The sequence below is a fragment of the Procambarus clarkii genome, chromosome 64 (assembly GCF_040958095.1).
Source record: "Procambarus clarkii isolate CNS0578487 chromosome 64, FALCON_Pclarkii_2.0, whole genome shotgun sequence".
In the NCBI taxonomy this organism is placed as follows: Eukaryota; Metazoa; Arthropoda; class Malacostraca; order Decapoda; family Cambaridae; genus Procambarus; species Procambarus clarkii.
The window spans coordinates 7,208,091-7,232,400 of record NC_091213.1 but is presented as its reverse complement, the minus strand read 5'-3'; the positions used below and the strand labels follow the sequence as shown (position 1 = coordinate 7,232,400).

Below are 24,310 nucleotides of genomic sequence, written 5' to 3'. Positions count from 1 at the left end.
TTGTGAAACATTATGTTAGCGGCAACTGCCACCCCACGGGGTGGCGGGGCCTAGCGACCTTGAGCGCTCCATCGCTCAGCGCCCATAACTTACTCAACTTCCCAGCTCCATCACGGCTAAAGTATGTCACAGTCAATATTTTTTTTAGTTTCCCATGATCAGAGACTATTTAAACAATATTAGAAGAGATAATTCTTTTTTGGAAAGAATGTATTTTCTGCACACCAGAGGTTTGTCATATTTTAATGCAGAGCAGTGCAGTGGTTAAAATTGATGAATGAGTCTTTGGGGTTGACCACTGGATAGAAAGGGCTTGGTCCGAGGACGGGTTGAAAGAGGGCATCAAGTGGCATAAATTCCATCCATGTGTGTGTCCCCATCTTGACAACTGTATTTAACCCTTCCACTGTGTGACACAATGAGAAATGTTCTCAGCAAATATCTGTAAACCACACATCACAATCAGGGATGTTTTAAAGTACTGCATAAAATTTAAAAGCCCTGCAGTGTAATTGGGGGCAACCAGATGCTGCCCAAGGGCAATAGTAAACACCCGCCATCTTGAGAAAATCCTGATTAACCACTGCACTGTTCAGAGCACCTTAAGGCCCCCAATCAGGGGAGCGCAGAGCGCCATATGGCATTTTTAGGTACTGTATAGGAAGTGATTCAAAACGCCTGGAGTTACACGGGGCTCACATCCTGTGCCTCAGGACTCCTGTAAACAGACGCCATCTTGAAAAAAAATCATCAGCATCTGTGCTGGTTGTGAGAGCCTTAGTACTGAGAGAACGACCAAGGCTGGTACATGTAGGAGCAGTGCACAGCACCATTGTGCAGCTAGGGGCCACAGCACCACTGTACTGGTAGGGCTCACAGCACCACTTAGTAATGATGAATAAAATAGGTAAGTGAAATTATTTTGCATTTATAGTGTCATAGGTGATCTTGACTGTGATAAAAACTATATTAAACGTTCAGATATCAGTGAATACATAGATAGTTATGATATTCCCAGCATGAAGTACAGACACAGCACTGAGCCATTGTTTCTTGTAACTACGCATCATGAAACAATCTTGTGTGCCTTCACTAATCTTCATTTCCTTATGGAAATGGATTCATATTCAGGATTTTATGATAGGAATGTGATAATAACAGCAGTTCTGTAGCTAGTCACAGTGAGATGTGTAGAATATTGGAGGAATTGTCTTGCATTGTGTGACTGCTGGCATCGGCTACTTGTGGCTCCATGCTGTGTTTTGATTTCATAACCATGCATACCAGAACTGCTTAATAGTTAATGGTGCATATAAATGTTGATAGTGTTATATAACGTGCATATGTAGCGTAATAACAATAGGAATACTGTTTGGTTGATCTAAAAATATAATATACGTGTCACAATATATAAGTAGGAATAGAACTGTTATGTACAGTACAGTTCATATTGTTCATATTGCTAGTGACGGCTGGCAATTTTTGTGTGATTATCTGTCCTATTGTGTACACAGTTTTAATCTTGTTGGTTAGCCTGGGCAATGTGGTTTATTAGAGATTATTTGGCACATTACCCAATGCCCACTGTACAGTAAAGATAACTGTGTACTAGAATCCAGTAGAACACACTTAAGTGTACCAGTTTAAAATTTAAAAGAGTGGAGTTTTAGAATATACTGAACTTGTTTGTTATTTAGGTCCAAGTTTTGGGGACTAGTAATAGCTATGTCAAGTCCTGATTCAATAGCATTTGAAAACTACAAACATGCTCCAAATATATTTTTTACCTCTAAGCTTAAGTCTATAGAAATAAACACTTATGTGATTTCCAAAGTTGTTATTTGCAAACGTTCTTCTACCCATAGGGACCATTATATTTACCCTCTTCTTTATTAGGTAAAGAGGAATAGAAAGAAGCTTGTGCCCTTACAACACCACTCCCACTGCAGCCTCGCTTCACAAAACTACTCCCACTGCATGTGAAGCCATGTGGGTCTATACAATATGCCGTTTGAAAACAAAAAATAAAAACTGAATGAAACTCGGTGACAAACCCAAGGAATCACCTATCTGTATAAACTATAAAGGAGTGATTAAAAAAAAAAAATGGAAAATTATTTCAAGAATAATTAAGAACCTTTCATAAGCTATCAGCTTCCTTTCTACCTGCTAAGGCCACTGGAGATAGTAGCCTTTTTGTAAATTATGGTAAATTCTCAATACTGTACTTTAACTACTTGGGAATCTGCAAATGCAACTGTCTAGCATAAACTAAGCCTTCCTCCACTTGTCATATTAACTGGCCTCATTTTAGTCAAAATACCAGCGTTGAATGTAATGAAACGCCATTTTCTGGGTGAGACCCGGAGGCTCCCTGGAGCTTATCGGGCTAATATATGTTATATTAGACTGGGACATTAGCTAAGGAGTTCAGACCTACCAGGGACCAGTGCCAGAACCTGGCCCCTACAGAGAGGTTTCAGGGAGCAATGGCCCTGGAAAATCCCCCCATGGTTGGGGGTTTTCCCTTATCTGCCATTGACCGGGGTTAGGCACCCAGAAAGGTAGGCATAACAAAACAAACCCCACATGGTAAAAAACTAAAACAAAAAACCGAACAGAGAGGTAGAAACTCCCTACAATCCCAAGGAAACAAGCAAACATCACACTTTACTGCCGCGCCGATCATCCGCGCAGCCCTCCCCGCCCCAAGAGGGGGAGGGGAGGGGGGAGCCCCGGACCTACCGCGCCGGCTGCCAAGCTTCAGTTCATAAGCTAATGTCAACCGGGATAGACGCTTCTCTGGCCTCAGTTTCCTAGGGGGTGTTTGCCTTATGTGGCATTCACTGCTGTGTGTTGTGTTGTGCGGTGGCCAGGAGTACCTCATCAATGCCAGGGCTGCATGTGCTTAGTGACTGACTTCCCTAAGCGCTCTGTGAGTACTTCCCCTGCGTAACAGGGTTATCTTCCCTGGGGTGTTCAGGAACCATTTCCGTAGAGGTTCTTGCTGTTCGGCATTTACCTCGCCCTTGGGGCCAGCTGGGGCTTGGGGCCCTTGTTTGGCCCTGGGTAGGGATTAGAATTGTGCTGGTTAGGGCGTCAAGGTGTTGCGCGACCTGCCACCTAAGCGGCGGCCGGTTCCTGTTGTCTCTGGAGACTGTGTACTTTTGCGGGGTTTTTCTTTTGTTTTTATTTTCAATTGCCTGGTGAGGGTCTGCCCAGTGTGGCTATAGTTCCACTGGTAGTGTTTGGCGGCCCTCTGCTAGGCCCCCGTGATAGGCAGGCTGGAACTTGGGAGACGCATCCACTGGTCCACTGAGCACCGACAGGGTTTTCCAGGGCCCGTAGGGTAACAACTACGGTTAGCCCGAGCAAGGTTTCGACCGGGCTTCACAACAAAAACATGGCCACATCAGTTGGCTTATTCCGGCCAGAAGAAACATTTCCAGCGGTGTTGTTCCATCTGCAGTAAAGTCATTAGTGTTCGTCGACATTTCTGCAACTGTGGACACAGCTTTATAGATGAAAAGCGTAAGGGTGATGTAGAGCGGGAGGAGAAATATAAGGAAATGGGTCGAAGAGCTGCCAAGCATCAAAACCTTTGCAGATCATTTAAAGCCATGAAAAAACCTGTCTCTAAGCTACAAGGTGGTGGTTATCAAGTTGCTGTCATCTATTTTAAGGTCAGCAATAGAAATACCACAAAGGGCATGCTACCAGGAAGTGGTCTGTCAAGCAAAAATGTTAATAATCTCACCGAATTGTTTTATCTTGCATACATGCAGGACAATGGATCAAGTGTCAACAAGATACCAACAAATAATATAGATGCCCAAGAAGATATCAACATCAGTGAGGCAAAAGAAAAGAATGGGGAGCAAGAGCTTAAGTTAAAGAAAATGAAGAAAAAACGAAGACTGTCTGAAGATTCAACTATTAAAGTTCACATTCATGAAAATCAAAATAGGAAGATCAGGGAAGCGAAAGAAAAGAATGCAGAGCAAGAGGATAAGTCCTTGAAAGAGGGGCCTCGTAGCCTGGTGGATAGTGCGCAGGACTCGTAATTCTGTGGCGCGGGTTCGATTCCCGCACGAGGCAGAAACAAATGGGCAAAGTTTCTTTCACCCTGAATGCCCCTGTTACCTAGCAGTAAATAGGTACCTGGGTGTTAGTCAGCTGTCACGGGCTGCTTCCTGGGGGTGGAGGCCTGGTCAAGGACCGGGCCGCGGGGACACTAAAAGCCCCGAAATCAACTCAAGATAACCTCAAGATAAGGTGTTGCTAACCGGTTAAACACCCAAACTAACAAGGGGTAGATGACAACACTGAAACCCCTGCAACATGTACAAGCACGGGGGAGGGGGGGAGGGGCTAACAGAAGACCACCAAAACAGTATCAGGGGAACTATAGTCCCACTAGGCAGACCCCCACCGGGCAAATAAAAACAAAACAAAAGAAAAACCTTGCAAAAGTACACCGTTCCCAGAGGCAACAGGAACCGGTCGCCGCATAGGTGGCAGGTCCCACAACACCTTGACGCCCTAACAAGCGCAACACCACTCGTGACCCAAGGCCAAACAAGGGCCCCAAGCCCCAGCTGGCCCCAAGTGAGGCAAATGCCGAACAGCAAGAACCCCCTACGGGAACGGGTCCCGAATGCCCCAGGGAAGATAACCCTGACATGCAGGGGCAGTATTCACAGGGCGCTTAGGGAAGGAAGCCCCTAAGAGCATGCAGCCCTGGCACTGATGAGGTACTCCTGACCACCACACACCACACTAAGACAGCAGAGAACGCCACACAGGCAAACACCACACAGGAATTTGAGGCCAGAGAAGCATCTGTCCCAGTTGACATTAGCTTACGAACTGGAGTGCTAGGCAGCCGGCGCAGTGAGGTCCGGCCCCCCCCCCCCTTCCTACCCCCTCTCGGGGAGGGGAGGGCTGCACGGACAAGCGGCACAGCAGTAATGTGTGATGTTTGCTTGCTTCCTTGGGATTGTAGGGAGTTTCTACCTCTCTGTTCAGTTTTTTGTTTTAGTTTTTTACCATGTGGGGTTTGTTTTGTTATGCCTACCTTTCTGGGTGCCTAACCCCGGTCGATGACAGATAAGGGAAAACACCCAACCACATGGGGATTTTTCAGGGCCATTGCTCCCTGAAACCTCTCTTTAGGGGCCAGGTTCTGGCTCTGGTCCCTGGTAGGTTTGAGCTCCATAGCGAATGTCCTGGTCTAATATAAAGTACATTAGCCCGATAAGCTCCAGGGAGCCGTAGGGGCTCCCCACAGAAATATCCCAATACAGTATATTAATATATAACATTAAACAAGCTCTAAGGACATGAGATTCCCAAAAATTACTTCAATAGTATCCAGAATAATTATAACTACAACTTTAACTAATAAATTTTTTTAAGTAAAGCATGCTGGTCTTCATACCGAGCCATCATCGTTGCAGATTTTATCAAATATCACATGTATCTTGTCCCTAAAGTTGGTCTTAATTGTGTTGACAATTATTTTATATATTGGTGTCACTTCCCAGGCCTCCATCAGTCGGTCACAGAACTCCCGATACATCTCATGTACCCACAATCTGCAAAAAATATCATGTATTTTAATTTCAATATTAGTAAGAGATTTGAAGTTAATCATATTTTTTACTGGTGGTCTGATATTTTAATTCATTTATGCTTCTAAAAAAATCTATCTATAAATGATAAAATTCAAAATTTTGTCTACTCTTTATTCAATTTGTCAGCATATATTGCATATCCTTATCCAACTGTATTATTACCATATGATAATAATGAGTTGCAACTTTAAAATTTAATTCTAAATTTTTAATCTGATTAACTAACAGAAGTAATTATTTTAATCTGTTCTTGAAATTACAATTTAATTAACAATCAAATTTCCCTTTTTTTTTTTTTAGTTATACAAGAAAGTACATTGGGTTGTGGGAGTACATAACATAGGTGTTTGAGCATTACATTCTTGCAAAGCCACTCACAAACACAGCATTTTGGCAGGTTCTTAAGCTAACTGATTTAAATAAAAACCCAACGTTAAATGTAATGAAACGCCATTTTCTGAGTGAGACCCGGAGGCTCCTTGGAGCTATCCAGGCTGATAAGCTGATGTCAGACTTTGGCATGAGTCATGTGTATGGAGTTATGTGGGCCTACCGGGGACCACGAGCAAGAACCTGGCCTCATCAGAGGCATTGGGGAGCAATGGCCTATACAAACCCGTGTGGTAGGATGCATTTTATATCTGCCATCGACTGGGTCAGGCACCCAGAGAGGTAAGCGTCCCAAAACTAACCCCTATTCTGGTGAAAATTGCTTTAAAAAGTTGAACAAGTGGATAGAAATGACATCACACGTGGTCGTGCAGCTGCGCAGGGGGAAGCCGCAGACCCCCACACCGGCCACCCACCCTTAAGTTCTGAGGCTGGATATCAAAACACGTGAAAAAGCGCCGACCGGGCAGGAGGGAGGGATGCCTGGGAGCCTCCGGGTCTCACCCAGATAATGGCGTTTCATTACATTCAAGGCTGGTTTTCTGGGGGAAGCCTCTTTGGCTCCCCAGAGGTAACTACCCACAGAGGAAAAATAGAGGGACTTACCCAGGAGGAGGTCGCTGCTCACTCCTCAACCTGAAGTCGAGACAACTGGCTGCAACCACTGACCCAAAGCGACACAGGCCCAACTAGGCCCAGGAATGTTCACGAGGTAGTGCGCAGGCCCTGTTCAATCGCCGAAAACCCAGCGCCCGAATGTCAGCCCAGGACATGTTGCCAAAGACGGCAGCAAGAGCAGCAAACTTATGAACGTCATGGGCATGGGGATAGACCGCAGGCTGGCTAGCCTTAATAACCTTGCGGACGACCTGGGAGACTCGCACCCGCGAACAGGGAAGGAGGGAAACCGGATCAACCCAAAGCCCGTACCCGGACACAGAAGCTGTGGCGTACAAATAACAATGGAGGGCCACAACCGAACACAAAGCATGATGCACGCCTGGCCTGACCAACCAAGCATCAACAACCCAAGGATCCTTCCAGAAAGCAGCCATCTCATTCTTTGCCAGAAAAAAAAAAAAAGAGATTGCTGCAGACGAACAAACCGATCGGCACAACTGAAAGAGCAGAAACCCCTGAGCCAGAGGAGAGCATGAGGCTCCCCGACCTGACCACCAGAGGCCAATGCCAACAGGAAAAGAGCCTTCGAGAAACAAGCCTGAAACAAAAAGGGCCACAACAAACTGAGGAGAAGAGAGAAAGGCGAGCACCGTGTCCAATGATCAGAACGGCTCAGGCGGCGCATGAGCAGGCCGGAGGTGAAACAACGCCCGAGAAAGCTTGCGAAATGGCACAGAAGTAACATCAATACCGAAAGCAAGCTGCAGTGGCTCCGCCAGTGCCGCACGATACGAGGCGACAGTATTCGGCATAAGATGATGGTCCTGGAACAACCAAGAGAGAAAGGATAACACCACCCGAATCGAAAGGGAAGCACAACAATGAAGAGTCAAAAAAGAAACGGAAGGCAGTATGAAGTTTCCGCCAGGAAGCTTCATACTGTTACCGAGATGAAGCCAGCAGGGGAACACTAACAAGGAAACCACCTGATCACCATAGACATGATGATGAACTTGAGTCAAAAATACCATATGCGAAGATTCGAGGAGAAGATTGAACCAGCCATATGATGCACCGGTCCAATCTGCTGGAAGAGGCGGAGCCATGGGAAAACCACCAGGTTTGAAAACAGAGCAGCGCCTGAAACCACAGCTGGGCCGGCCACCACGAGGCCAAGGTACATCTCCAAGTGAGTCAGAACCTGGAGCAACAGCTGAACCGAGGGAGAGGTACAGGAACCCCCACCTTGATCAGTCCTGCTGAAAAGCATCAACCCCGACGACCTCGCAGTTGGGGAAGGGTGTAACATACAGCGGGAGGCACCACGACCACGGCGACATGATGAGGTCCACTTCTGGGCACTTGAACGTCTGGCAGATCCAACGGAAGGAGTTGGCGTTGACCGTCCATTCCATGGACAGGGGAACGAAATGAGGCAGGCCGTCCGCCAAGACGTTGGACACACCCACAATTGTGAACTGCCAGCAGAGCCACCGGGGAGCAGTCCCAATGGAGCCAGATCGTCGATCCGCGGGTTTCTGACAATGGAAGCTACAATTTCCTGACTCATAGAACCCAATGTGTAATAGTCAACAAAATAAAATCCGGACCATCAACCGTAAAGAGCTCAGTCCCCCAGGGTACTGTGCTAGCTCCAGTACTTTTTCTCATCCTCATATCGGACATAGACAAAAACACAACCTATAGTACTGTATCATCCTTTGCAGATGACACTAGGATTTTTATGAGAGTAGACAACATAGAGGACACGGCAAACCTCCAATCAGATGTAAATCAGGTCTTTCTATGGGCTACAGAAAATAACATGGTGTTTAATGAAGAAAAGTTTCAGCTCATGCGCTATGGAAAAAATGAAAATATAAAAATGGAAACCACGTACAAAACTCAGTCAAATCATAACAGAACGGAAAGGCAATGTAAAGGATTTGGGCGTACTGATGTCGGAAGGCCTTACATTTAAAGAACACAATAAAGTAGCCTTCACAACTGCAAGAAAAATGACGGGTTGGATAACAAGAACCTTTCACACCAGAGATGCTATACCGATGATGACCTCAAGGTCATGCTAAGGTAGGTAAGGTACATCCACCTGCATACATGGCAACCATGAAGCTGGAAGTGACATTCAAGGAGAAGATGAAAGAACGCAGGACCATAACTGAACACACGGGCTGTGCAAAAGCAGGGAACTGAACATGGACAAAGTTCAACCTAGCACGAACATTAGCATAGCCAAGAAGCACATACGAAAAGGCACAACAACGAGTAGTAGAGAGATAGGAAATGCTACACATAGAGAATCCAATATATATGGAAGGGCTCAGCCAAGCACTGCACGACGGGCAATGAATCAGTGTCATGAGGCAAGAAAAGGCCCAGGCACTGAAAGACAAAAGAAAGATCTTGAAAGACAGGGCTGTGCCCCAATGAATAACAATGTAATGAATAACAATACAGACGGACATAGAAAGGATACGGGAGGAAGCAAGAAGCACATAATGGGCCAAACAAAATGCCACAACCAATCACCAACATTCACTCAAAAACCGCGAACCAGTGCCTGGCCGAAAGTGACGCCAGACCATAGAAGCTCACCTGTAGAGTGTAAGCACTATCGTGTCACAACACATCATAGCCGAATAATATTTTGGGAACATCGCTAGTGGAATATGGCCAGAGTCGCATGTGCAGGAGAAGAGGAGTAGGGTAGAGGCGGATGCAGCACCACACACCCGAATGCAGAGAAAAGAACTAGGTGTCCTCCCCATACATTTAAACCAGAACACCCCCAGCATCTATGGGGCTCTGACTGTAGAGATAAGATGAGCGAGAGTGGCGAATCACCCGAGAGAAGAACGATGCAGAACGCCAACACTTGCGTACACCGTCCATAAACAAAAACACCCACGGTGCTTGCGCAGGATGCACGAGATCCGAACTGCACAACCTACCCGGCAGGGAGGGCGCAAACTAGGAATATGTAATGAATATTATCAATGCCGAGACTGCGCACGGAGAGAAGATGTAATTACAAAAGAATGAGATATAGTATTGAAAACCAAGAAGATGCATGGAAGAGGACCAACACGTCCAATAAAGAACTGGAGGTAAGCGTCACTGGAAGACGACAGACGTTCCAGTAACATAGGAAGTATCAAAGACTGTCCCGAACCTTCGAGATCCTACAGAAGCAAGAACAAAAGCACGAAGGCTCATATCGGCACAGTCGCATCCGAGAACAATAATCATGCAGGACCCCGATACGAGAACAGGACATCGACATGATGGAGAATACATGTCCCAGATAAGAAGGGTGAGAAAACGGAGAAGAGTACCTACCGGCAGGATAGAACTGAAGGACCCGAAGGGACAAGGAACCAAACCCAGGGAGGGGCCAACGCCCAACCAACCCGTACACAGAGGGGGGAAAGGAAAACCCCACTCCCCATAACCGCAAGCCCCACTCAGAGGGAAAAAACACCTCGGCGGGGTCCAACAGGGCCCAAGGCCCACAAGTCGGCTCCTACCCAGCCCCAGGAACATCGACGGCAGGACCCGGGGCCGAGCCGTCCTTCCAAAGCCCCAGCCTCACAAGAAAAAGCCGGGGCAGCCGGAAAAACACTAAGGAAAGGAACCCACTGGCAGACTCATTTGTCATGGCTGGAGGAACAGGCTTGAATGCTTCCGTCACCACCCTGGAAGTTCCGGGGCAATCGATGAGACCACCAGGAGTCTCAAGACCATCGAAACCCTGCCCCGACCCTGAAACCCACAGACAGTTCGGAGCCGGATGCAGGGAGGAAGGGGAAGACCAGAATGAACCACAACATGGAAAAGACAAGGGGGCACGGACGGAAACAAAACTGTAGTGACCAACACCCCCAAGCCCGATCCCAACAACCAAAATGAGGCAAGGTAGGGGCTTCTGGAGAGCAAACAACCTATTGTGTTGCAACCACCAGAACCCAATGTGCAATGCCTGAGCCACCTGCACCCCGCATAGTCATCATTGGACTGGGTAACTGAGTCACAAACAAGCAACAAGACTCGCAGGACTCCAGGTCAAAGGTGCCACCGACCCAGCAGGCAGCGTGAAGGAGGCAAAAACACGGAGTCACCCTAAGACAAGGGGACAGAGCAACCCACAAACTCTCACAAAGCGAGAGGGAACTCAGGGGTCACATCCATCGGACCCATGTGTCCCTGTAGGGATTCCCAGGGTCCTGTGACGGAACAAACACTCAAGGAAGCTCAGGAAGGGAACTGCTAACCTGCACCCAAGTCTACCAACAATCTTCTAAGTACTGAACCCCCGGAATGTGTACACTCACGGGAACCTGGGTTACCTGGGTTACCACCAGGACAGAAGTGTACAATAAATAGATAGGGGGCTACCAAGCAAAGGCACACCTTCCCCCCCCCCCACCAGGCAGGAACAAAAATAAAACCCAGCAAGAGGACAACATACCCAGGCGGAACAGAGCCAGCCGCCATGATAGGTGAAAACTAGCTGCGCAGTACCTTGCGCCCCTACCAGTGCAAACTGCCTCTTATCCAAAGGCAGACAAGGGAGTCAGAACACCCCAGCACACAAAAGGCGACCGAAAACCGAGCAGCAAATGACCAGAAAGATGCAGAACCCAAGGATCTTGCGGAAGGTGGCCCCAAGCCCCAAGGGCAGTACTTACTGGGCACCTAGGGAAGGTAACCCTAGGCGCATGCAGCCCGAGTACTGAAGAATGACTCCTGGCTCGCGCACCCCTATGAGAAAGCAACCATACCACAAGGGCACAGAGCTGAAGACAAAAACCGGAGCTAGAGCACACGATCTCTGCCTAGCGCATCAGCCTCAGAACTGGGGTCTTGGGTAGCCGGCGTGAGGGGTCTGTGCAGCTCCCCCCCTCTCGGTGAGGGGGGAGCTGCACAGACAGCAGCACGAAAATGTGGTGACGTCATGCTTGTTAACTCATTTTTGTTTGGGGAGTTCTGTCCACTAGTTCGGCTCTCAGTAGCAATTTTTTGACCAGAATAGGGGTTTGTTTTGGGATGCTTACCTTTCTGGGTGCCTGACCCAGTCGATGGCAGATAGAACGCTTCCAACCACATTGTTTTTTTTATAGGCCATTGCTCTTCGTGCCTCTCTGAGGGGGCCAGGTTCTGGTCGTGGTCTCCGGTAGGCCTAAAGAACTCCATTCTCACTGACTGATGCCAAAGTCTAATATTAGCATATCAGCCTGGATAGCTCCGAGGAGCCAACGGGGCTTCCCCCAGAAAACAATAACGAATTGAGGCAGCTCAATAGAAAAAGACAATTATTACACAATGATTGGAACAGCAAAAATTTCACCATATATTAGATGTTACTCTAACCCCCACTCAACTTTGAAGTAGCCACAGACAGCATGCCCATGCACTCTGTATCAGGACCAGACTCCTAGAATTCTATATTCATATATATATAAAAGAAAAAAAACAGCGTTGAATGTAATGAAATGTCATTTTCTGGGTGAGCCCCGGAGGCTCCCTGAAGCTATCGGGCAAATATGCATTTCATTAGACCAGGGGCCAGATTCACGGAGCAGTTGCGCAAGCACTTACGAACGTGTACATCTTTTCTCTATCTTTGGCGGCTTTGTTTATAATTATTAAACAGTTAATGAGCTCCAAAGGACTAGGAGGCTGTTTATAACAATAACAACAGTTGATTGGAAAGTTTTCATGCTTGTAAACTGTTCAATAAATGTATACGAAGCCATCAGAGATAAAGGAAAGATGTATACATTCCTAAGTACTTGCGTAACTGCTTCATGAATCTGGCCCCAGGGCATTAGTCATAGGAGTTCAGCCTACTGGAAACCACGAGCCAGAACATGGCGCTCCTTACCATGTGGAATTTCTTTTGTTATGCCTACCTTTCTGAGTGCGTAACCCTGGTTGATGGCAGCTAAGGAAAACCCCCAACCACATGGTTTTTTTTCCAGGGGCCATTGCTCCCTGTGCCTCTCTGAGGGGGGCCTGGTTCTGGCTCATGGTACCGGGTAGGCTGAACTATCACTAATGCCCTGGTCTAATGAATTGCATATTAGCCGATAGTTCCAGGGAGCTGTAGTGGCTCCCCACAGAAAACATTATCAAAAGCCGTAAACATCTTTTGGAGCTGGAGCCTATATATTGGTATTATCCCTGAGATACAGTACTTAAAAGTGGATGACAACTGATGGCACCTATATCAAAGATAGCAGTTTCAAGGGGCAGCAACTACAAGGAGCTCCCACCATAAAACTAAATAAAGTGAGAAACAATGAAAATAAATTGACAAAAGTTATTCCCGTGCGGTGCCTTACTTTATTTGTACCAAAAAATGCCAACCCAAAAATTTCTACCAAAGTACTCCTCCGGGCCTCTACAGCTAAACCACAACAGGTAGAGCCTTTTTATTTAGATTTTGGTTCTTCATGAATGCTAATTAACAATGTCAAAACACAACATTTTTCCACTAACATATTTTGGTGCACACGACAGGAGTGTCACATTTAACATGTGCACAATGCAGAGGTTAAACAAATTGATTTACATCACAGTATGATCTAACTTTGATACTTTAGTACCTGACAAAGTGCCTCTTTGTTTCCATGGCTTCTTTTCTTAGGAAGCTAACAGAGTGGATAACACGTGCAGCAGTAGATAAGTTATATACATAGTGGCTCCTAGTAGGAGAAGGTGGCAATGACACTTGTGCATGGTGCAGTACATCAAGGGTGCCAGACACAATGCCTGCCACCACAGTAAACACGTCTGGCACAAAACCTCCAGCCTGTAAAGAAAGGTTAGGCAGTAAATCTGGCTGAATTTTTCCCAGAGATATAATAACAAGAAACCAGAGTAATAATATGACAACAAAATATTGTCATAAATAATAACAAAATAATATGAAAACAAAAAATGGCAAAGCTATTTGCACCCTGTCATTACAGGCAAGACAAAATGGGAGCCTTGCAAGCCAATTAATGTTACGCAGCACAGGCACAGCAGATGGCATTTAGCTTCCATAATATTCTGCTACAGTTTATTTACCAGCCATTTGATAACCATACATATTGAATTAATGGTACTATTATGTATTGATAATGCATATACTGCATAAGACTAGTGACAAAATTTCAGATTTATATATTCAGGTAAAACTAATAAAAATTATTGTTTCATCCAAGCCATCCATCAACAAAGACTAAAATGTTTGAAGAAAAACTTGCAAAGATTACAACCAGTTATCCAGAAATTATAATACCTATGAGAATAGGTTGGAACCATTAAATATTCCAGAGCCAAGGCATCTGTGCCTGGGGATCTATAACCTAAAATTATCTTCAGCCCATAATTACTCGGCATGCATTAGCAATTAGGACAATAACAAACTCCTATCCTACACAATATTCAGCACTTCACTGAAATATTTAATATTTTAACCATTAATATCCACCCACTGTGGATATTCATGCATCTCTGCCTATGTGCAAAAATAAAAAACCAGCGTTGAATATAATGAAACGCCATTTTCTGGACGAGTCCCGGAGGCTCCCCGGAGCTATCCAGACTCATATGCTAATGGCACTAGAAGCAATGGCCAATAGCAACAACCGGTGTGGTTGGAAGCATTCTATGCCTGCCATTGACTGGGTTAGGCACCCAGAAACGTAAGCGTCCCAAAACAAACACCGATTCTGGTGAAAATTGTTACAAAAAGCCAAACAAGTGGATAGATTTTCCCAAACAGAAACGAGCAAACGAGTATGACATCACACGTTGCCATGCCACCATCTGCGCAGCTCCTCCCTCCACGGGAGAAGAAAGGGGGAGCCCCAGACCCCGCGCCGAACCTAACCTAACCTTCCGGGGAGGGGGAAGTTGCGCAGACGGCGGAGCAGCAACGTGTGACGTCATACTCGTTTGCTCGTTTCTGTTTGGGAAAATCTATCCACTTGCTAGGCTTTATGTAGCAATTTTCAGCAGAATCGGGGTTTGTTTTGGGATGCTTACGTTTTTGGGTACCTAACCTGGTTGATGTCAGACATAGAATGCTTCCAACCACACGGGGGTTTCAATAGGTCATTGCTCCTCGTGCCTCTGTGAGAGAGCCAGTTTCTGGCTCGTGGTGCCCGGTAGGCCCACAGAACACATGACTGATGCCAAAGTCTCACATTAGCATATCAGCCAGGATAGCTCCGGGGAGCCAACGGGGCACCCCTCCCCCCTGAAATATTAAATTTTAAAAACAGTTTGCTGAATTTTCCTTCTCTTGGATTTGTGACTGGGTGCATAGGTCTATTGCTCATGCTTGTCTGAACTGCAATTAGGGTCTGATCAGTGTAACATGCATTTGTAATCATTATGTCCCTAATCAGTTCATCATTGCTTGTAAAAATATAATCCGGAGTGCTTTCTTTTCTAGTTGGTTCTGCTATTTGCTGGTTTAAGGTAAATCTATCACACATCTGCAAGTGGCCATTTGTGTGTGACTACAGTATTCACTTAAACTTCTTGGTATTCTCTCTGGCATAACTGTATTTGCAACATTTTTCAATTTTAGGTGCCATAAGTTGACGTCACCAAGCAAGATGATGTACAGGGCAGGTCTTGTGAGGTTTTCTAAGCAATGTTCTATTTCATAAGGTGTTCTTTAAACTGCCAAGGATTTAATCTGGTGATTTATATTCAAAGACAACAGTGACATTGAAAATTTCAATTTTGTCATTGAAATTTTGTGCTGATAATTGAAAATTATCAGCACATCCACCATATAGTTTGTGGTGTTTAGAAGCTCTGTGCAGATGACTGCATCTCTCATGTACAGGTTGATCCCACCCTGTAGCCTATATCTCCTGTCACATCTGAACAGACTGAATCTGGTCTCCATATCTCAATGTCATCATAATCCTTTGTGGGGCGAAGCACCGTCGGCTTCCTGAAACTATCATGCACTGATCAGTGCCATACTACCAGGTGTAATCAGTCACGGAGTTCAATTGGCCTACCGGGAAACACGAGCCAGAGCCTAGTCCCCACAGAGAGGTGCTGAGAGTGATAGCCTATGAACACTTTACATTTAAAGTTATTCATAATTGCCATCAATGAGGAAGGCACCCAGAAAGATAGTCAGACCAAAACAGACCACTACACGGTTAACACTTTCGTTGTCCCGGCGGGCGACCTGCTGCGCACCTCAAGGTAGCCCAGCGGTGCACATGAACTCGCCACCACCCACAAATGTTTACACTCTTTTTAGCTTTCTAACCTCAATTTTTGTGCTATGTCATTCAATTTGGTATCAAACTGTTCAGAACAGAATGCTCTAAAGAAATATGTGCACATACACATTTCACTTTCCTATACTTTAGACCCGCCACACAATGCAAGGTAGCACGAGCATGGCCCAAGAGCTCACCACTTCAATGTTTATTCTCTTTTCAGCTTTTTCACTTCAAGTCAGGATGCCACATGGGATATACAGAGAATGAGAAGAAGTTGGTGCTCATTTTAAAACAAGTCCCATAGAATTCAGACAATAAATGGAATTTTTACAAATATTTAAAATTAACGACGCCATTTGCATCATTAGGTACACTTCGAATTTTGGTTCTGTGACGGAATATGCGGCATTGGGTAAAGAAAGTGTTAAAACCAAGACCACAGCCACATAATTGCCAAAAGAACTTCCCAAACAATGAAAACAAACCACCAAAATTTTTTGAAACTAGCACATACTAGTTCGACCCCCCACCTTACTCTTTTGGGGGAAAGAGGGAGACGATGTGGGTCAGGTGGCCTGCCCACCATCAGTTCTATTCTCATGCGGGCCCGTGTCGCCAAGTCGAGCTGGCTCCAGTCACCCATTTTCAAGTGGAGTTTTGCCTTTGAAGCTGGTTTTTTACACGAGTACACTAAACACTAAAGTACATTAAGTACACTAAACTCCTGTGCATGAGCCAGGAGTTTAGTGTACTTAGAGCTGCATGAGCTCAGGGTTCTCATCCCAGTGTGCTCATGCAGCTCATTCTCCAAACAAAAGACCCAAAGGCCATTCCATGTACCTGCCAAATCCCGTTCATGAATGAAAAACGGTTTACACACAACTCACAACTGATGATGTCCAAACACTTCCGGAACAAGTACTTCGCTGGTGACTCTTGTTCGAACTACAACTCCGTAAATGCTTCACCCATGTATTACAAACACAAATAATCGCTAACAGAACCTAAATACCTAACCTAACCAGTGCCTAAATATGTACAATACTGTATATAATAATATTAATTTATATTTGAGAAAAGTTCGGTTTTGAGTGAACAGAATGTTAAAATTGATGAATGTGTCTTTGGGGTTGACCACTGGATATCAAATTGTCTCAAGAGAGTTCTTGCTCTCAAACTTGGTCCGAGAACGAGTTGGCTTATCTTATCAGAGCGCCCATCATGAGCTTTGTCCGGTGACAGCTTTACTCTGCTATCTTCGTCCCACTGATTCTGTTACGGTGGAACCCTTGGTTGATTAGATTTCCCTGGTTCCCTGTTGCAGGAATAATAATTATCAGGTCACCTGCATTGTCAAGTCTAGCCAGCCTGGGGTCTACCCCTCATGCCTATGATGTACATAAGTATGCTTCTCTGATGGCTGCATTTGAAAATATGTCTTGGGCTGATATTTGGGTGCGGGGGTTTTGGTGGTCAAACCAGGTTTTGATGGCCAAGTATCCATCAGGTCGACGTTCCAGGTCCTCGGCGGTCCTATGTGGCCTTGGGTCATGTGTCAGGCCCAACTGTCTCATCCTCGCATTGATACCTGTGGTGCTGCCTCCTTCCTGGTAAGTGCCCTTTCGTCTTTCTATGTGGGCAGTTAGCTTCAGCGATACTCAACAGGCTCCCCCTCAGAAAACCAGCATTGAATGTAATGCATTTTTAAGGACGAGCCCCGGAGGATCCCTGACACCCTCCCTTCCCCAGGAAGTCGATGAGTTCCGTCATTATAAGAACTAAGGGTGGGGTGAGCCAGCTGACCCTGTCCACCTCCCTCCTCCCTAAAAATGAGGGGGGGAGATGGGGGCAAACCATCTTGCACTAGTTTCATGAAATTTTGTTGGTTTCTTTTCCTTGTTGTGGAAGTTCTTTTGGCAATTTTTTAGGCTGCAGTCTCGTTTTAACCATGCAGTAGTTTGTTTTGATTCGCTGACATTCTGGATGCCTTCCCTGATGGTGGGAGACATGCTTATCTTTAAATTTAAGGTGTTCATATTTGCCACTGATGCCTGTGCTCCCTGAGGGGGGCCCCAGGTTCTGGCATGTGGTCCCCAGTATGCCAATAAGAACTCTGCAACTGATGGCACCTAATAGTATGGCACTGAATCAGTGTAACGGCTTCAGGAAACCTGCAGGATTCACCCAGAAATTGGCGTTTCATTACATTCAACACTGTTTTTTTTTTTTTTACTGTATTTTGTATATGGCAATTAAAGTTCAGCTTGTTGTCAATGTGAGCTTTAAGGAAATTACCTTCTAATTTGCACATTATTTGGAAATTGTTATTTCTTTGGGTGGCAATTATTGTATACTGTACAGTATATGCAATTCTGGTATGACAATGTACAGTGCGTATTGAATATATACTTTTTAAAGTACTGTGTAAGATTTAAAAGTCCCACATATTAAAGGGGGTACCCATACGATTGCCAAGGGTAATAGTAAACAGCCACCATCTTGGAAACAAATCCAGTGTAGGAAGCCATGGTTGGAAGGCCTCAATTACGATCAAGACACCGTGACGGGTGCATCACCACCTGGCTTCTGACCACAACTGGCAAACTGCTCCACCCAGTCATTGACTAATGCGGAAATTCACAGTTAATTATTTCCAGAAGCTGAGGAAAGTGATTTTGATGACACTGACATTGATAAAGATTATACCCCAGGTAACAGAATGAGAGTGATACAGACAGTGAAAGCAACACTGTGCTTGCCTCCAGGAGTGAGGCCTACACCATCACCACTGTTGCCTCGCCCTCACTCCACACCATCACCAGAGAAGTTCATGTGGGCATGTGCAGCATGATGTTGCTTTGGGCCACCAATGTGGAAGATGACTCTTTCCGGCTTCAGTGATGAAGAATCTGATGATAATTTCACTAGTCTTGTGGCTAGTGGCAGTGGTGTTACCAGGCAGAGCTTAGCAGCATTAGCTGCTCTCCCAGGCACATGCCACTGCATGATATTACATGGAGAAAATGACGTAACCGAGAAAAAAATGTGAAAATTCACACTGGTTCAATGGTGAACAGTGGCAAGGTGAACAAAGTAACCAAGGAACAAATATATAAACCAGACTGTGTCATGGACTATAACTAACATGCGTTTAGTTGATAAATGTGACATGATGGTGGGCGCTGTCGAGTGTGTACCTAAAACAGTGAAGTGGACCAAGATGATGTTTTTTCACGTTGTTGACAGAATCATGCTGAACAGTTACAATATATATTTGGTGAAACAGGTCGTAAACCATGTTTCTGTAATAATGGTGCAAAAACCTGTACATGTTGAGTGAGTGCATATATACATTGATGAAAAATCAGAATAGATAATATATTTTCTGTGAAATAAAACATTTGTGTGTGGATAATTGTGACATGAAAAGGTGAGTATGGATTTTATGCAAGATTTTTTATAATAGAACATCAGGTGACAATACCTGTATGTTGAACAATATCAGTGAATTTTTTTTTATAATATATGTCAAAGTCATTGTAAATAATGCCACGAGAATAAATTTGTGGCAACCCTGGCTGATTGAATGCCACTTGCGACAACACAGGGACGCACACTGCATGAGCGAGCAAGTTTGATGACATCCAAGATTTCCTGGCTCATTCACATCAATGATATGTAATATTAATTTTTTCTCCCCCATGATCAGAGAACACATTTTAACATTTTTTAAAGTATTTTTTATTTTTATCTTGTCTCAGGGAATGTTGTCGGTTATTATTAGTGGGGCCGCCCAGGGGGAGTTAATGTGATTGAAGGACTTGTCACTAAACAATATTAGGATCCAGGTACTACAGTCGGATTCGTTTTCGACTTATAATCGAGAATCCCGGGCTTGAATACTGGGATGGACAGAAGAGAACTATCAGGGGAAAGCACCAAGCCATTATGACTATATAGCCCTTGGAAGGGGTCAGGATAAGGATTCGGGATGGAACGGGAGGGAAAGGAATGGTGTCCAACCACTAGGACGATCTGGGATTGAACGCCGACCTGCATGAAGTGAGACCATCACTCTACCGTCCAGTCCAAGTGGTTGGATAGGATGGACAGTAGTAGTTGGGAGTATTTACTATCACCTAATGCCCTTAACTTCCTAGCCGTGAGTAGATACTCAGGAGTTAGTCAGCCTATTGTGGGATTGCATCCAGGGAAGGGTCCTTAATTCGACCTTGGAGAGGACCTCGATATAGGCCTAACGTGTACCGTAAGTATAAACTGGCTGCCTGTCCCGACACAATGAACTGACATGTAAAATGTCTGAACAATGTTAAGAGTAAGTTTTTTTTAGCAGTCAGCCATTGGTAAACTTTTTAGTTCAGCATTCACAGTGTCATTTGGAACAACTGGATTAGCATTAGAGTAAATGAAAGTTGTGTCATCATCAAATGGAACTGATTTCAGGTGTTGAGTGGCATAAGAAAGATCATTTATGTAAATGAGAAAGGAGAGTGGACCAAGAATACTACCCACTGTAAGAGAAATTTATATCCACAAACCTACACTTGTTACCTACCCTGAGAAATACATTAAGTTGAGTGGTGAAAACTCGGTTGATAGTTTCTGTAGAAAGAGTGTGAGCAGCTATCACAATGAAGCCTGCTAAACACCTGGGCTCCAGCAAATCTGTCCTCACAGGCTCATCACTATTCACTGGTTTGCCTCCTTTGTCCAGGGAGATACCACCAATCCATGTAATATCCTCTAACACCATCCTTGTGGTATTCTCTGTGCTGATCCTGTAATAATATTACAAGATTATTTAATTTACTTTAAATTAATAATGAAAACCCAGCACTGAATGTAATGAAATGCTAATTTCTGGAGAAGCCCCAGAGACTCACTGGAGCTATCTTCTTAAGATTGCTTCATGCTAAAAAGTCATATCAGCTACAGATAGTTCAGTTTGGCCTACCAGGAACCAGAGCCAGAATCTGCCCCTTTCCCCACTATCATAAAGGTGCAGAGAGAAGATGCCAATCTGCCACCTCACCAGAAAACAACTCCAGAAAGTCAAAACAGCTTTACAGACCACTAAAGGGGTCACTGGGAATAAAGCCTCAAAAAAACGCCAAATAACTACCTAAACAAGTAACACGCAACAAGGGATTCCCTCAAACGAGCTTGAAACTCATTAATACCAATTACCACCACCAGATGGATTGGCCCTGGCTCCTAGCTGGCTTCCCATGTCAGTTCTGATGAACAAATCCATGATAAACTGGCAAACCTAGAAGGTGTGAGGGCGGAAGGGAGCCACCACAGTTCCTCCAGAAATTGGTATTCATTACATTCAAAACTGGGTTTCTCCAGGAAGCTTATACTCTCTCTTATAGAAAGAGCTTATAGAAAGGGTTCAGGGAGTTTTGATACTCTCCAAGCCTGGCCCAAGGCAAGGCTTGACTTGTGAGAGCTTGGTCCATCAGGTTGTTGCTTGGAGCAACCCACAGGCCCACATATCCACTAAAGCCCAGCTGCAAACAAACTGCCCACCAGGGCCAAAAGAACAGAATTCCCAATTCCAGATTAGACTGAAGCTTACCCAACCTGACAGCCACAGGCAGAGTCAACAGGAAAACTGTCTTAAGAAAAACATTTATATATTAATTTATTTACTTATTTGTATACAAGAGGTATGTTGATTTGTGAGAATACATGACATTGGTGTTTGAGCATTACATTCTTGCACTAATACACCAGAGCTGATACACCAGAGTTTAAGTGGCAACCAGAGCTGACCAAGTTCATCCAGAGGAAATTCCTCCCCCAACCTCAAAACCCTCAGATGCTTCAGGGTTGGAAGCAGGGTGAAAGGATCAGAGGAAGGGTGAACCACGGCCTAAGAGGAAGGCCGAGGTGGTGTGGACAGAGCCAAGGTCAAGTTAACCAACACCTTCAATTCCATGACCCTAAACACCAACTGGGGACATAACCTAGACTGCTGCAACACAGAAATCCTAAAACAAAGTGGTTGCTGCCTGAAAAGCTCCAACCTCATCTGGAGGGGAAATAAGAAGAGCAACATGATGGGAACAAATCCCACATGTCTCAGAGTCAAAAGGGTCACCAATCCAGCAGACAGCATTATGGAGGCAGAATGAATGAATGTTGCCATGTGGCATGAGTGGCATGTAACCCTCAAACTCCCACAAGGCAAGAGAGGGATCAGGGAAAATTTCCAGGGCCTACACAGGAAAATGACCCAACAGGACACCCAGGCACTGGGATACTGTATATAATTGTATTAGAGAATAAAAGTAAGCCAGCACAGGGAAGCACATGCTGCTGTGAAGACCAACTCTGGTGCGCCATAATTGCAACTCGTGAACCATCGGCAAGCCCTGCCAGCCAAATTCACTCCCTACCCAAGGAAAGTCAGAAAATCAAAGACAAATGACTCACCTTGGGCAAAGACCACTACAAGTGAGGAGGACCTCTATGGGAGCGATTCCCGAACACTCCAGGGAAGATAGCCTACAAGGGCAGCACTTAAGGAGCACATAGGTATGAGAACCCCGAGCTCATGTAGCACCAAATGCTCTTATCCCCTGGCTCCTGCTACACCTAAGTGTACAAGAACAGCCACAAAGACAAAATGTCTCCAATTATCTGGACACAAAACATCCAAGCCAGAGCAATAGAGAGGAGACCCAACACACACTACCATCAGAATAGAACTGAGGGTCGCATAGCTGGCTTACCGCTGGCTGCCTCCCTCCAAACATGTGGAGGTCATGAGATAAACATGCTGGTGTTAGTTTCATGAAATTCGATCATTTATTTACTTAGCTTGTGGAGTTCTTTTGGTGGTTCTCAAGGAGGTAGTCTCACCTGAAGCCAGCAGTGGTTTTGATTCACTGACTTTCTGGGTGCCTCTTCTGGTGGGTGGCATAAATGAGTAACTTAATATATAAATGCCGCTGCTCTCTGTGAGGAGGCCAGGTTCTGGCTCTGGTCCCCAGTAGGCTAAGAGGAATCTTGGCTCAGGCACCTGCAACTGATGGCATCTAGTTGTATGGTACAGAGACAGCTAGTAGCTTCAGAGAGACAGAAGAGGCTTCCCCAAAAAATACAAAATAAATAGGAAGAGATGAAGATAAATAACAAAAGTGGAGTTCAACTATGTTTCTTTCATCTTACATTCTTAAAAACTGACAACACAGGTGCTAAAATCTTTTTAATTTATGACTATACATAATTATTCCTATTAAGTAATATTAACCAGATATAAGCAGAGCTCAATTCTCTTGATATTTTAGTGTTCAGTATCAACAGGCTTAAATTAAGGTATAGTCTGATCCTGCAAACCACCAAAAAAAGTTTAATTGATGTTAACTGCAGTCTAAGGGTTAAGAAATTATATGTCCATAGCTGCAATGAGCAAATATTACTACAGTATAAAATATATATTGTAATTGCAATAAAAAACATTCTCTGACTGTAAATCTCCCATAAGCAATACAATACTGAAACATGGTACCATAACCCATTTATCAAAGCTAACTCCAATAAGTTAATGACATCCAGAAGTAACTCAAACTAGCAGAAATGGAGAAGCCAGATCATATCAAAACTGCATAACCTAACAATAACCTAACATAACCTAACATTTTTTTTTTTTTTTTTTTTTTTTAAAGAGCGCTGTTTGTCGACATAATTGTATTTGTGCTGCTTTTTCATCTATGTTTTCATTTCTTGTTTTCATTCTACTCATTATGCTCAATTAGTATTAAGCTTGTCATTTAAGTTTATCATGCCCGAAACGCTTTGCGTAATAGTGGCTTTAGGCATTGTATGTACTAGCTCTACCTACAAGTCAACCAATCTTTGTAAAAATTTATTGTATGTATGTACCTTACCTAAATAAACATTTTATTTTATTTTATTTTATTTTATCAACATTTAAAATAAAGCAAATTTATGAGAAATTCTTTAGATTTTACCCAGAAACAGAAATTGGAGTGCATCAAACTTGTGACATGCTACAATTCCAGAAATCTTACCAAGTCTTCTGCTGCATAGCTTCCCTGATTGCCTCATGAACTGGCAGAGCTTGATAAGAATCTTGAGCAGCAAGATGCAGGTCATCCACAAATGCCAGCAGTCTACGACCATTCTTAGCACCCCACTTCCCACTCTCTCTCATTGTTAAGTGACTAATTACAATTGCCTGTTGATGAATAATATCACATGATTAGAATTAGTTGACTTTTAGTATTGCTTCAACATCTAAATATTTGTTACGGTAATCTCCTGCTTAGGCAGTAGATCCTGCCTGTTCCCTCTACCGCCTATTCACCAATGTATCTACATGCATCAACAACGACGACAACA

The 24,310-nt window shown here is 44.5% G+C and overlaps 1 protein-coding gene across 2 annotated transcripts in view; it reads right to left on the bottom strand.

Moving 5' to 3' along the window:
* Nucleotides 1-24,310, bottom strand: part of LOC123768912 (dynein axonemal heavy chain 7) — a 339,155-nt gene that overhangs the window by 137,720 nt on the left and 177,125 nt on the right. For both annotated transcript variants that reach the window (XM_069309142.1, XM_069309143.1), the window contains 4 exons: nt 23,980-24,146; nt 20,493-20,715; nt 13,277-13,482; nt 5,441-5,597 (listed from right to left, as the gene is read on the bottom strand). In XM_069309142.1, coding sequence (XP_069165243.1) covers nt 5,441-5,597; nt 13,277-13,482; nt 20,493-20,715; nt 23,980-24,146 — 753 coding nt within the window. The remainder of the gene's footprint in view (nt 1-5,440; nt 5,598-13,276; nt 13,483-20,492; nt 20,716-23,979; nt 24,147-24,310) is intronic.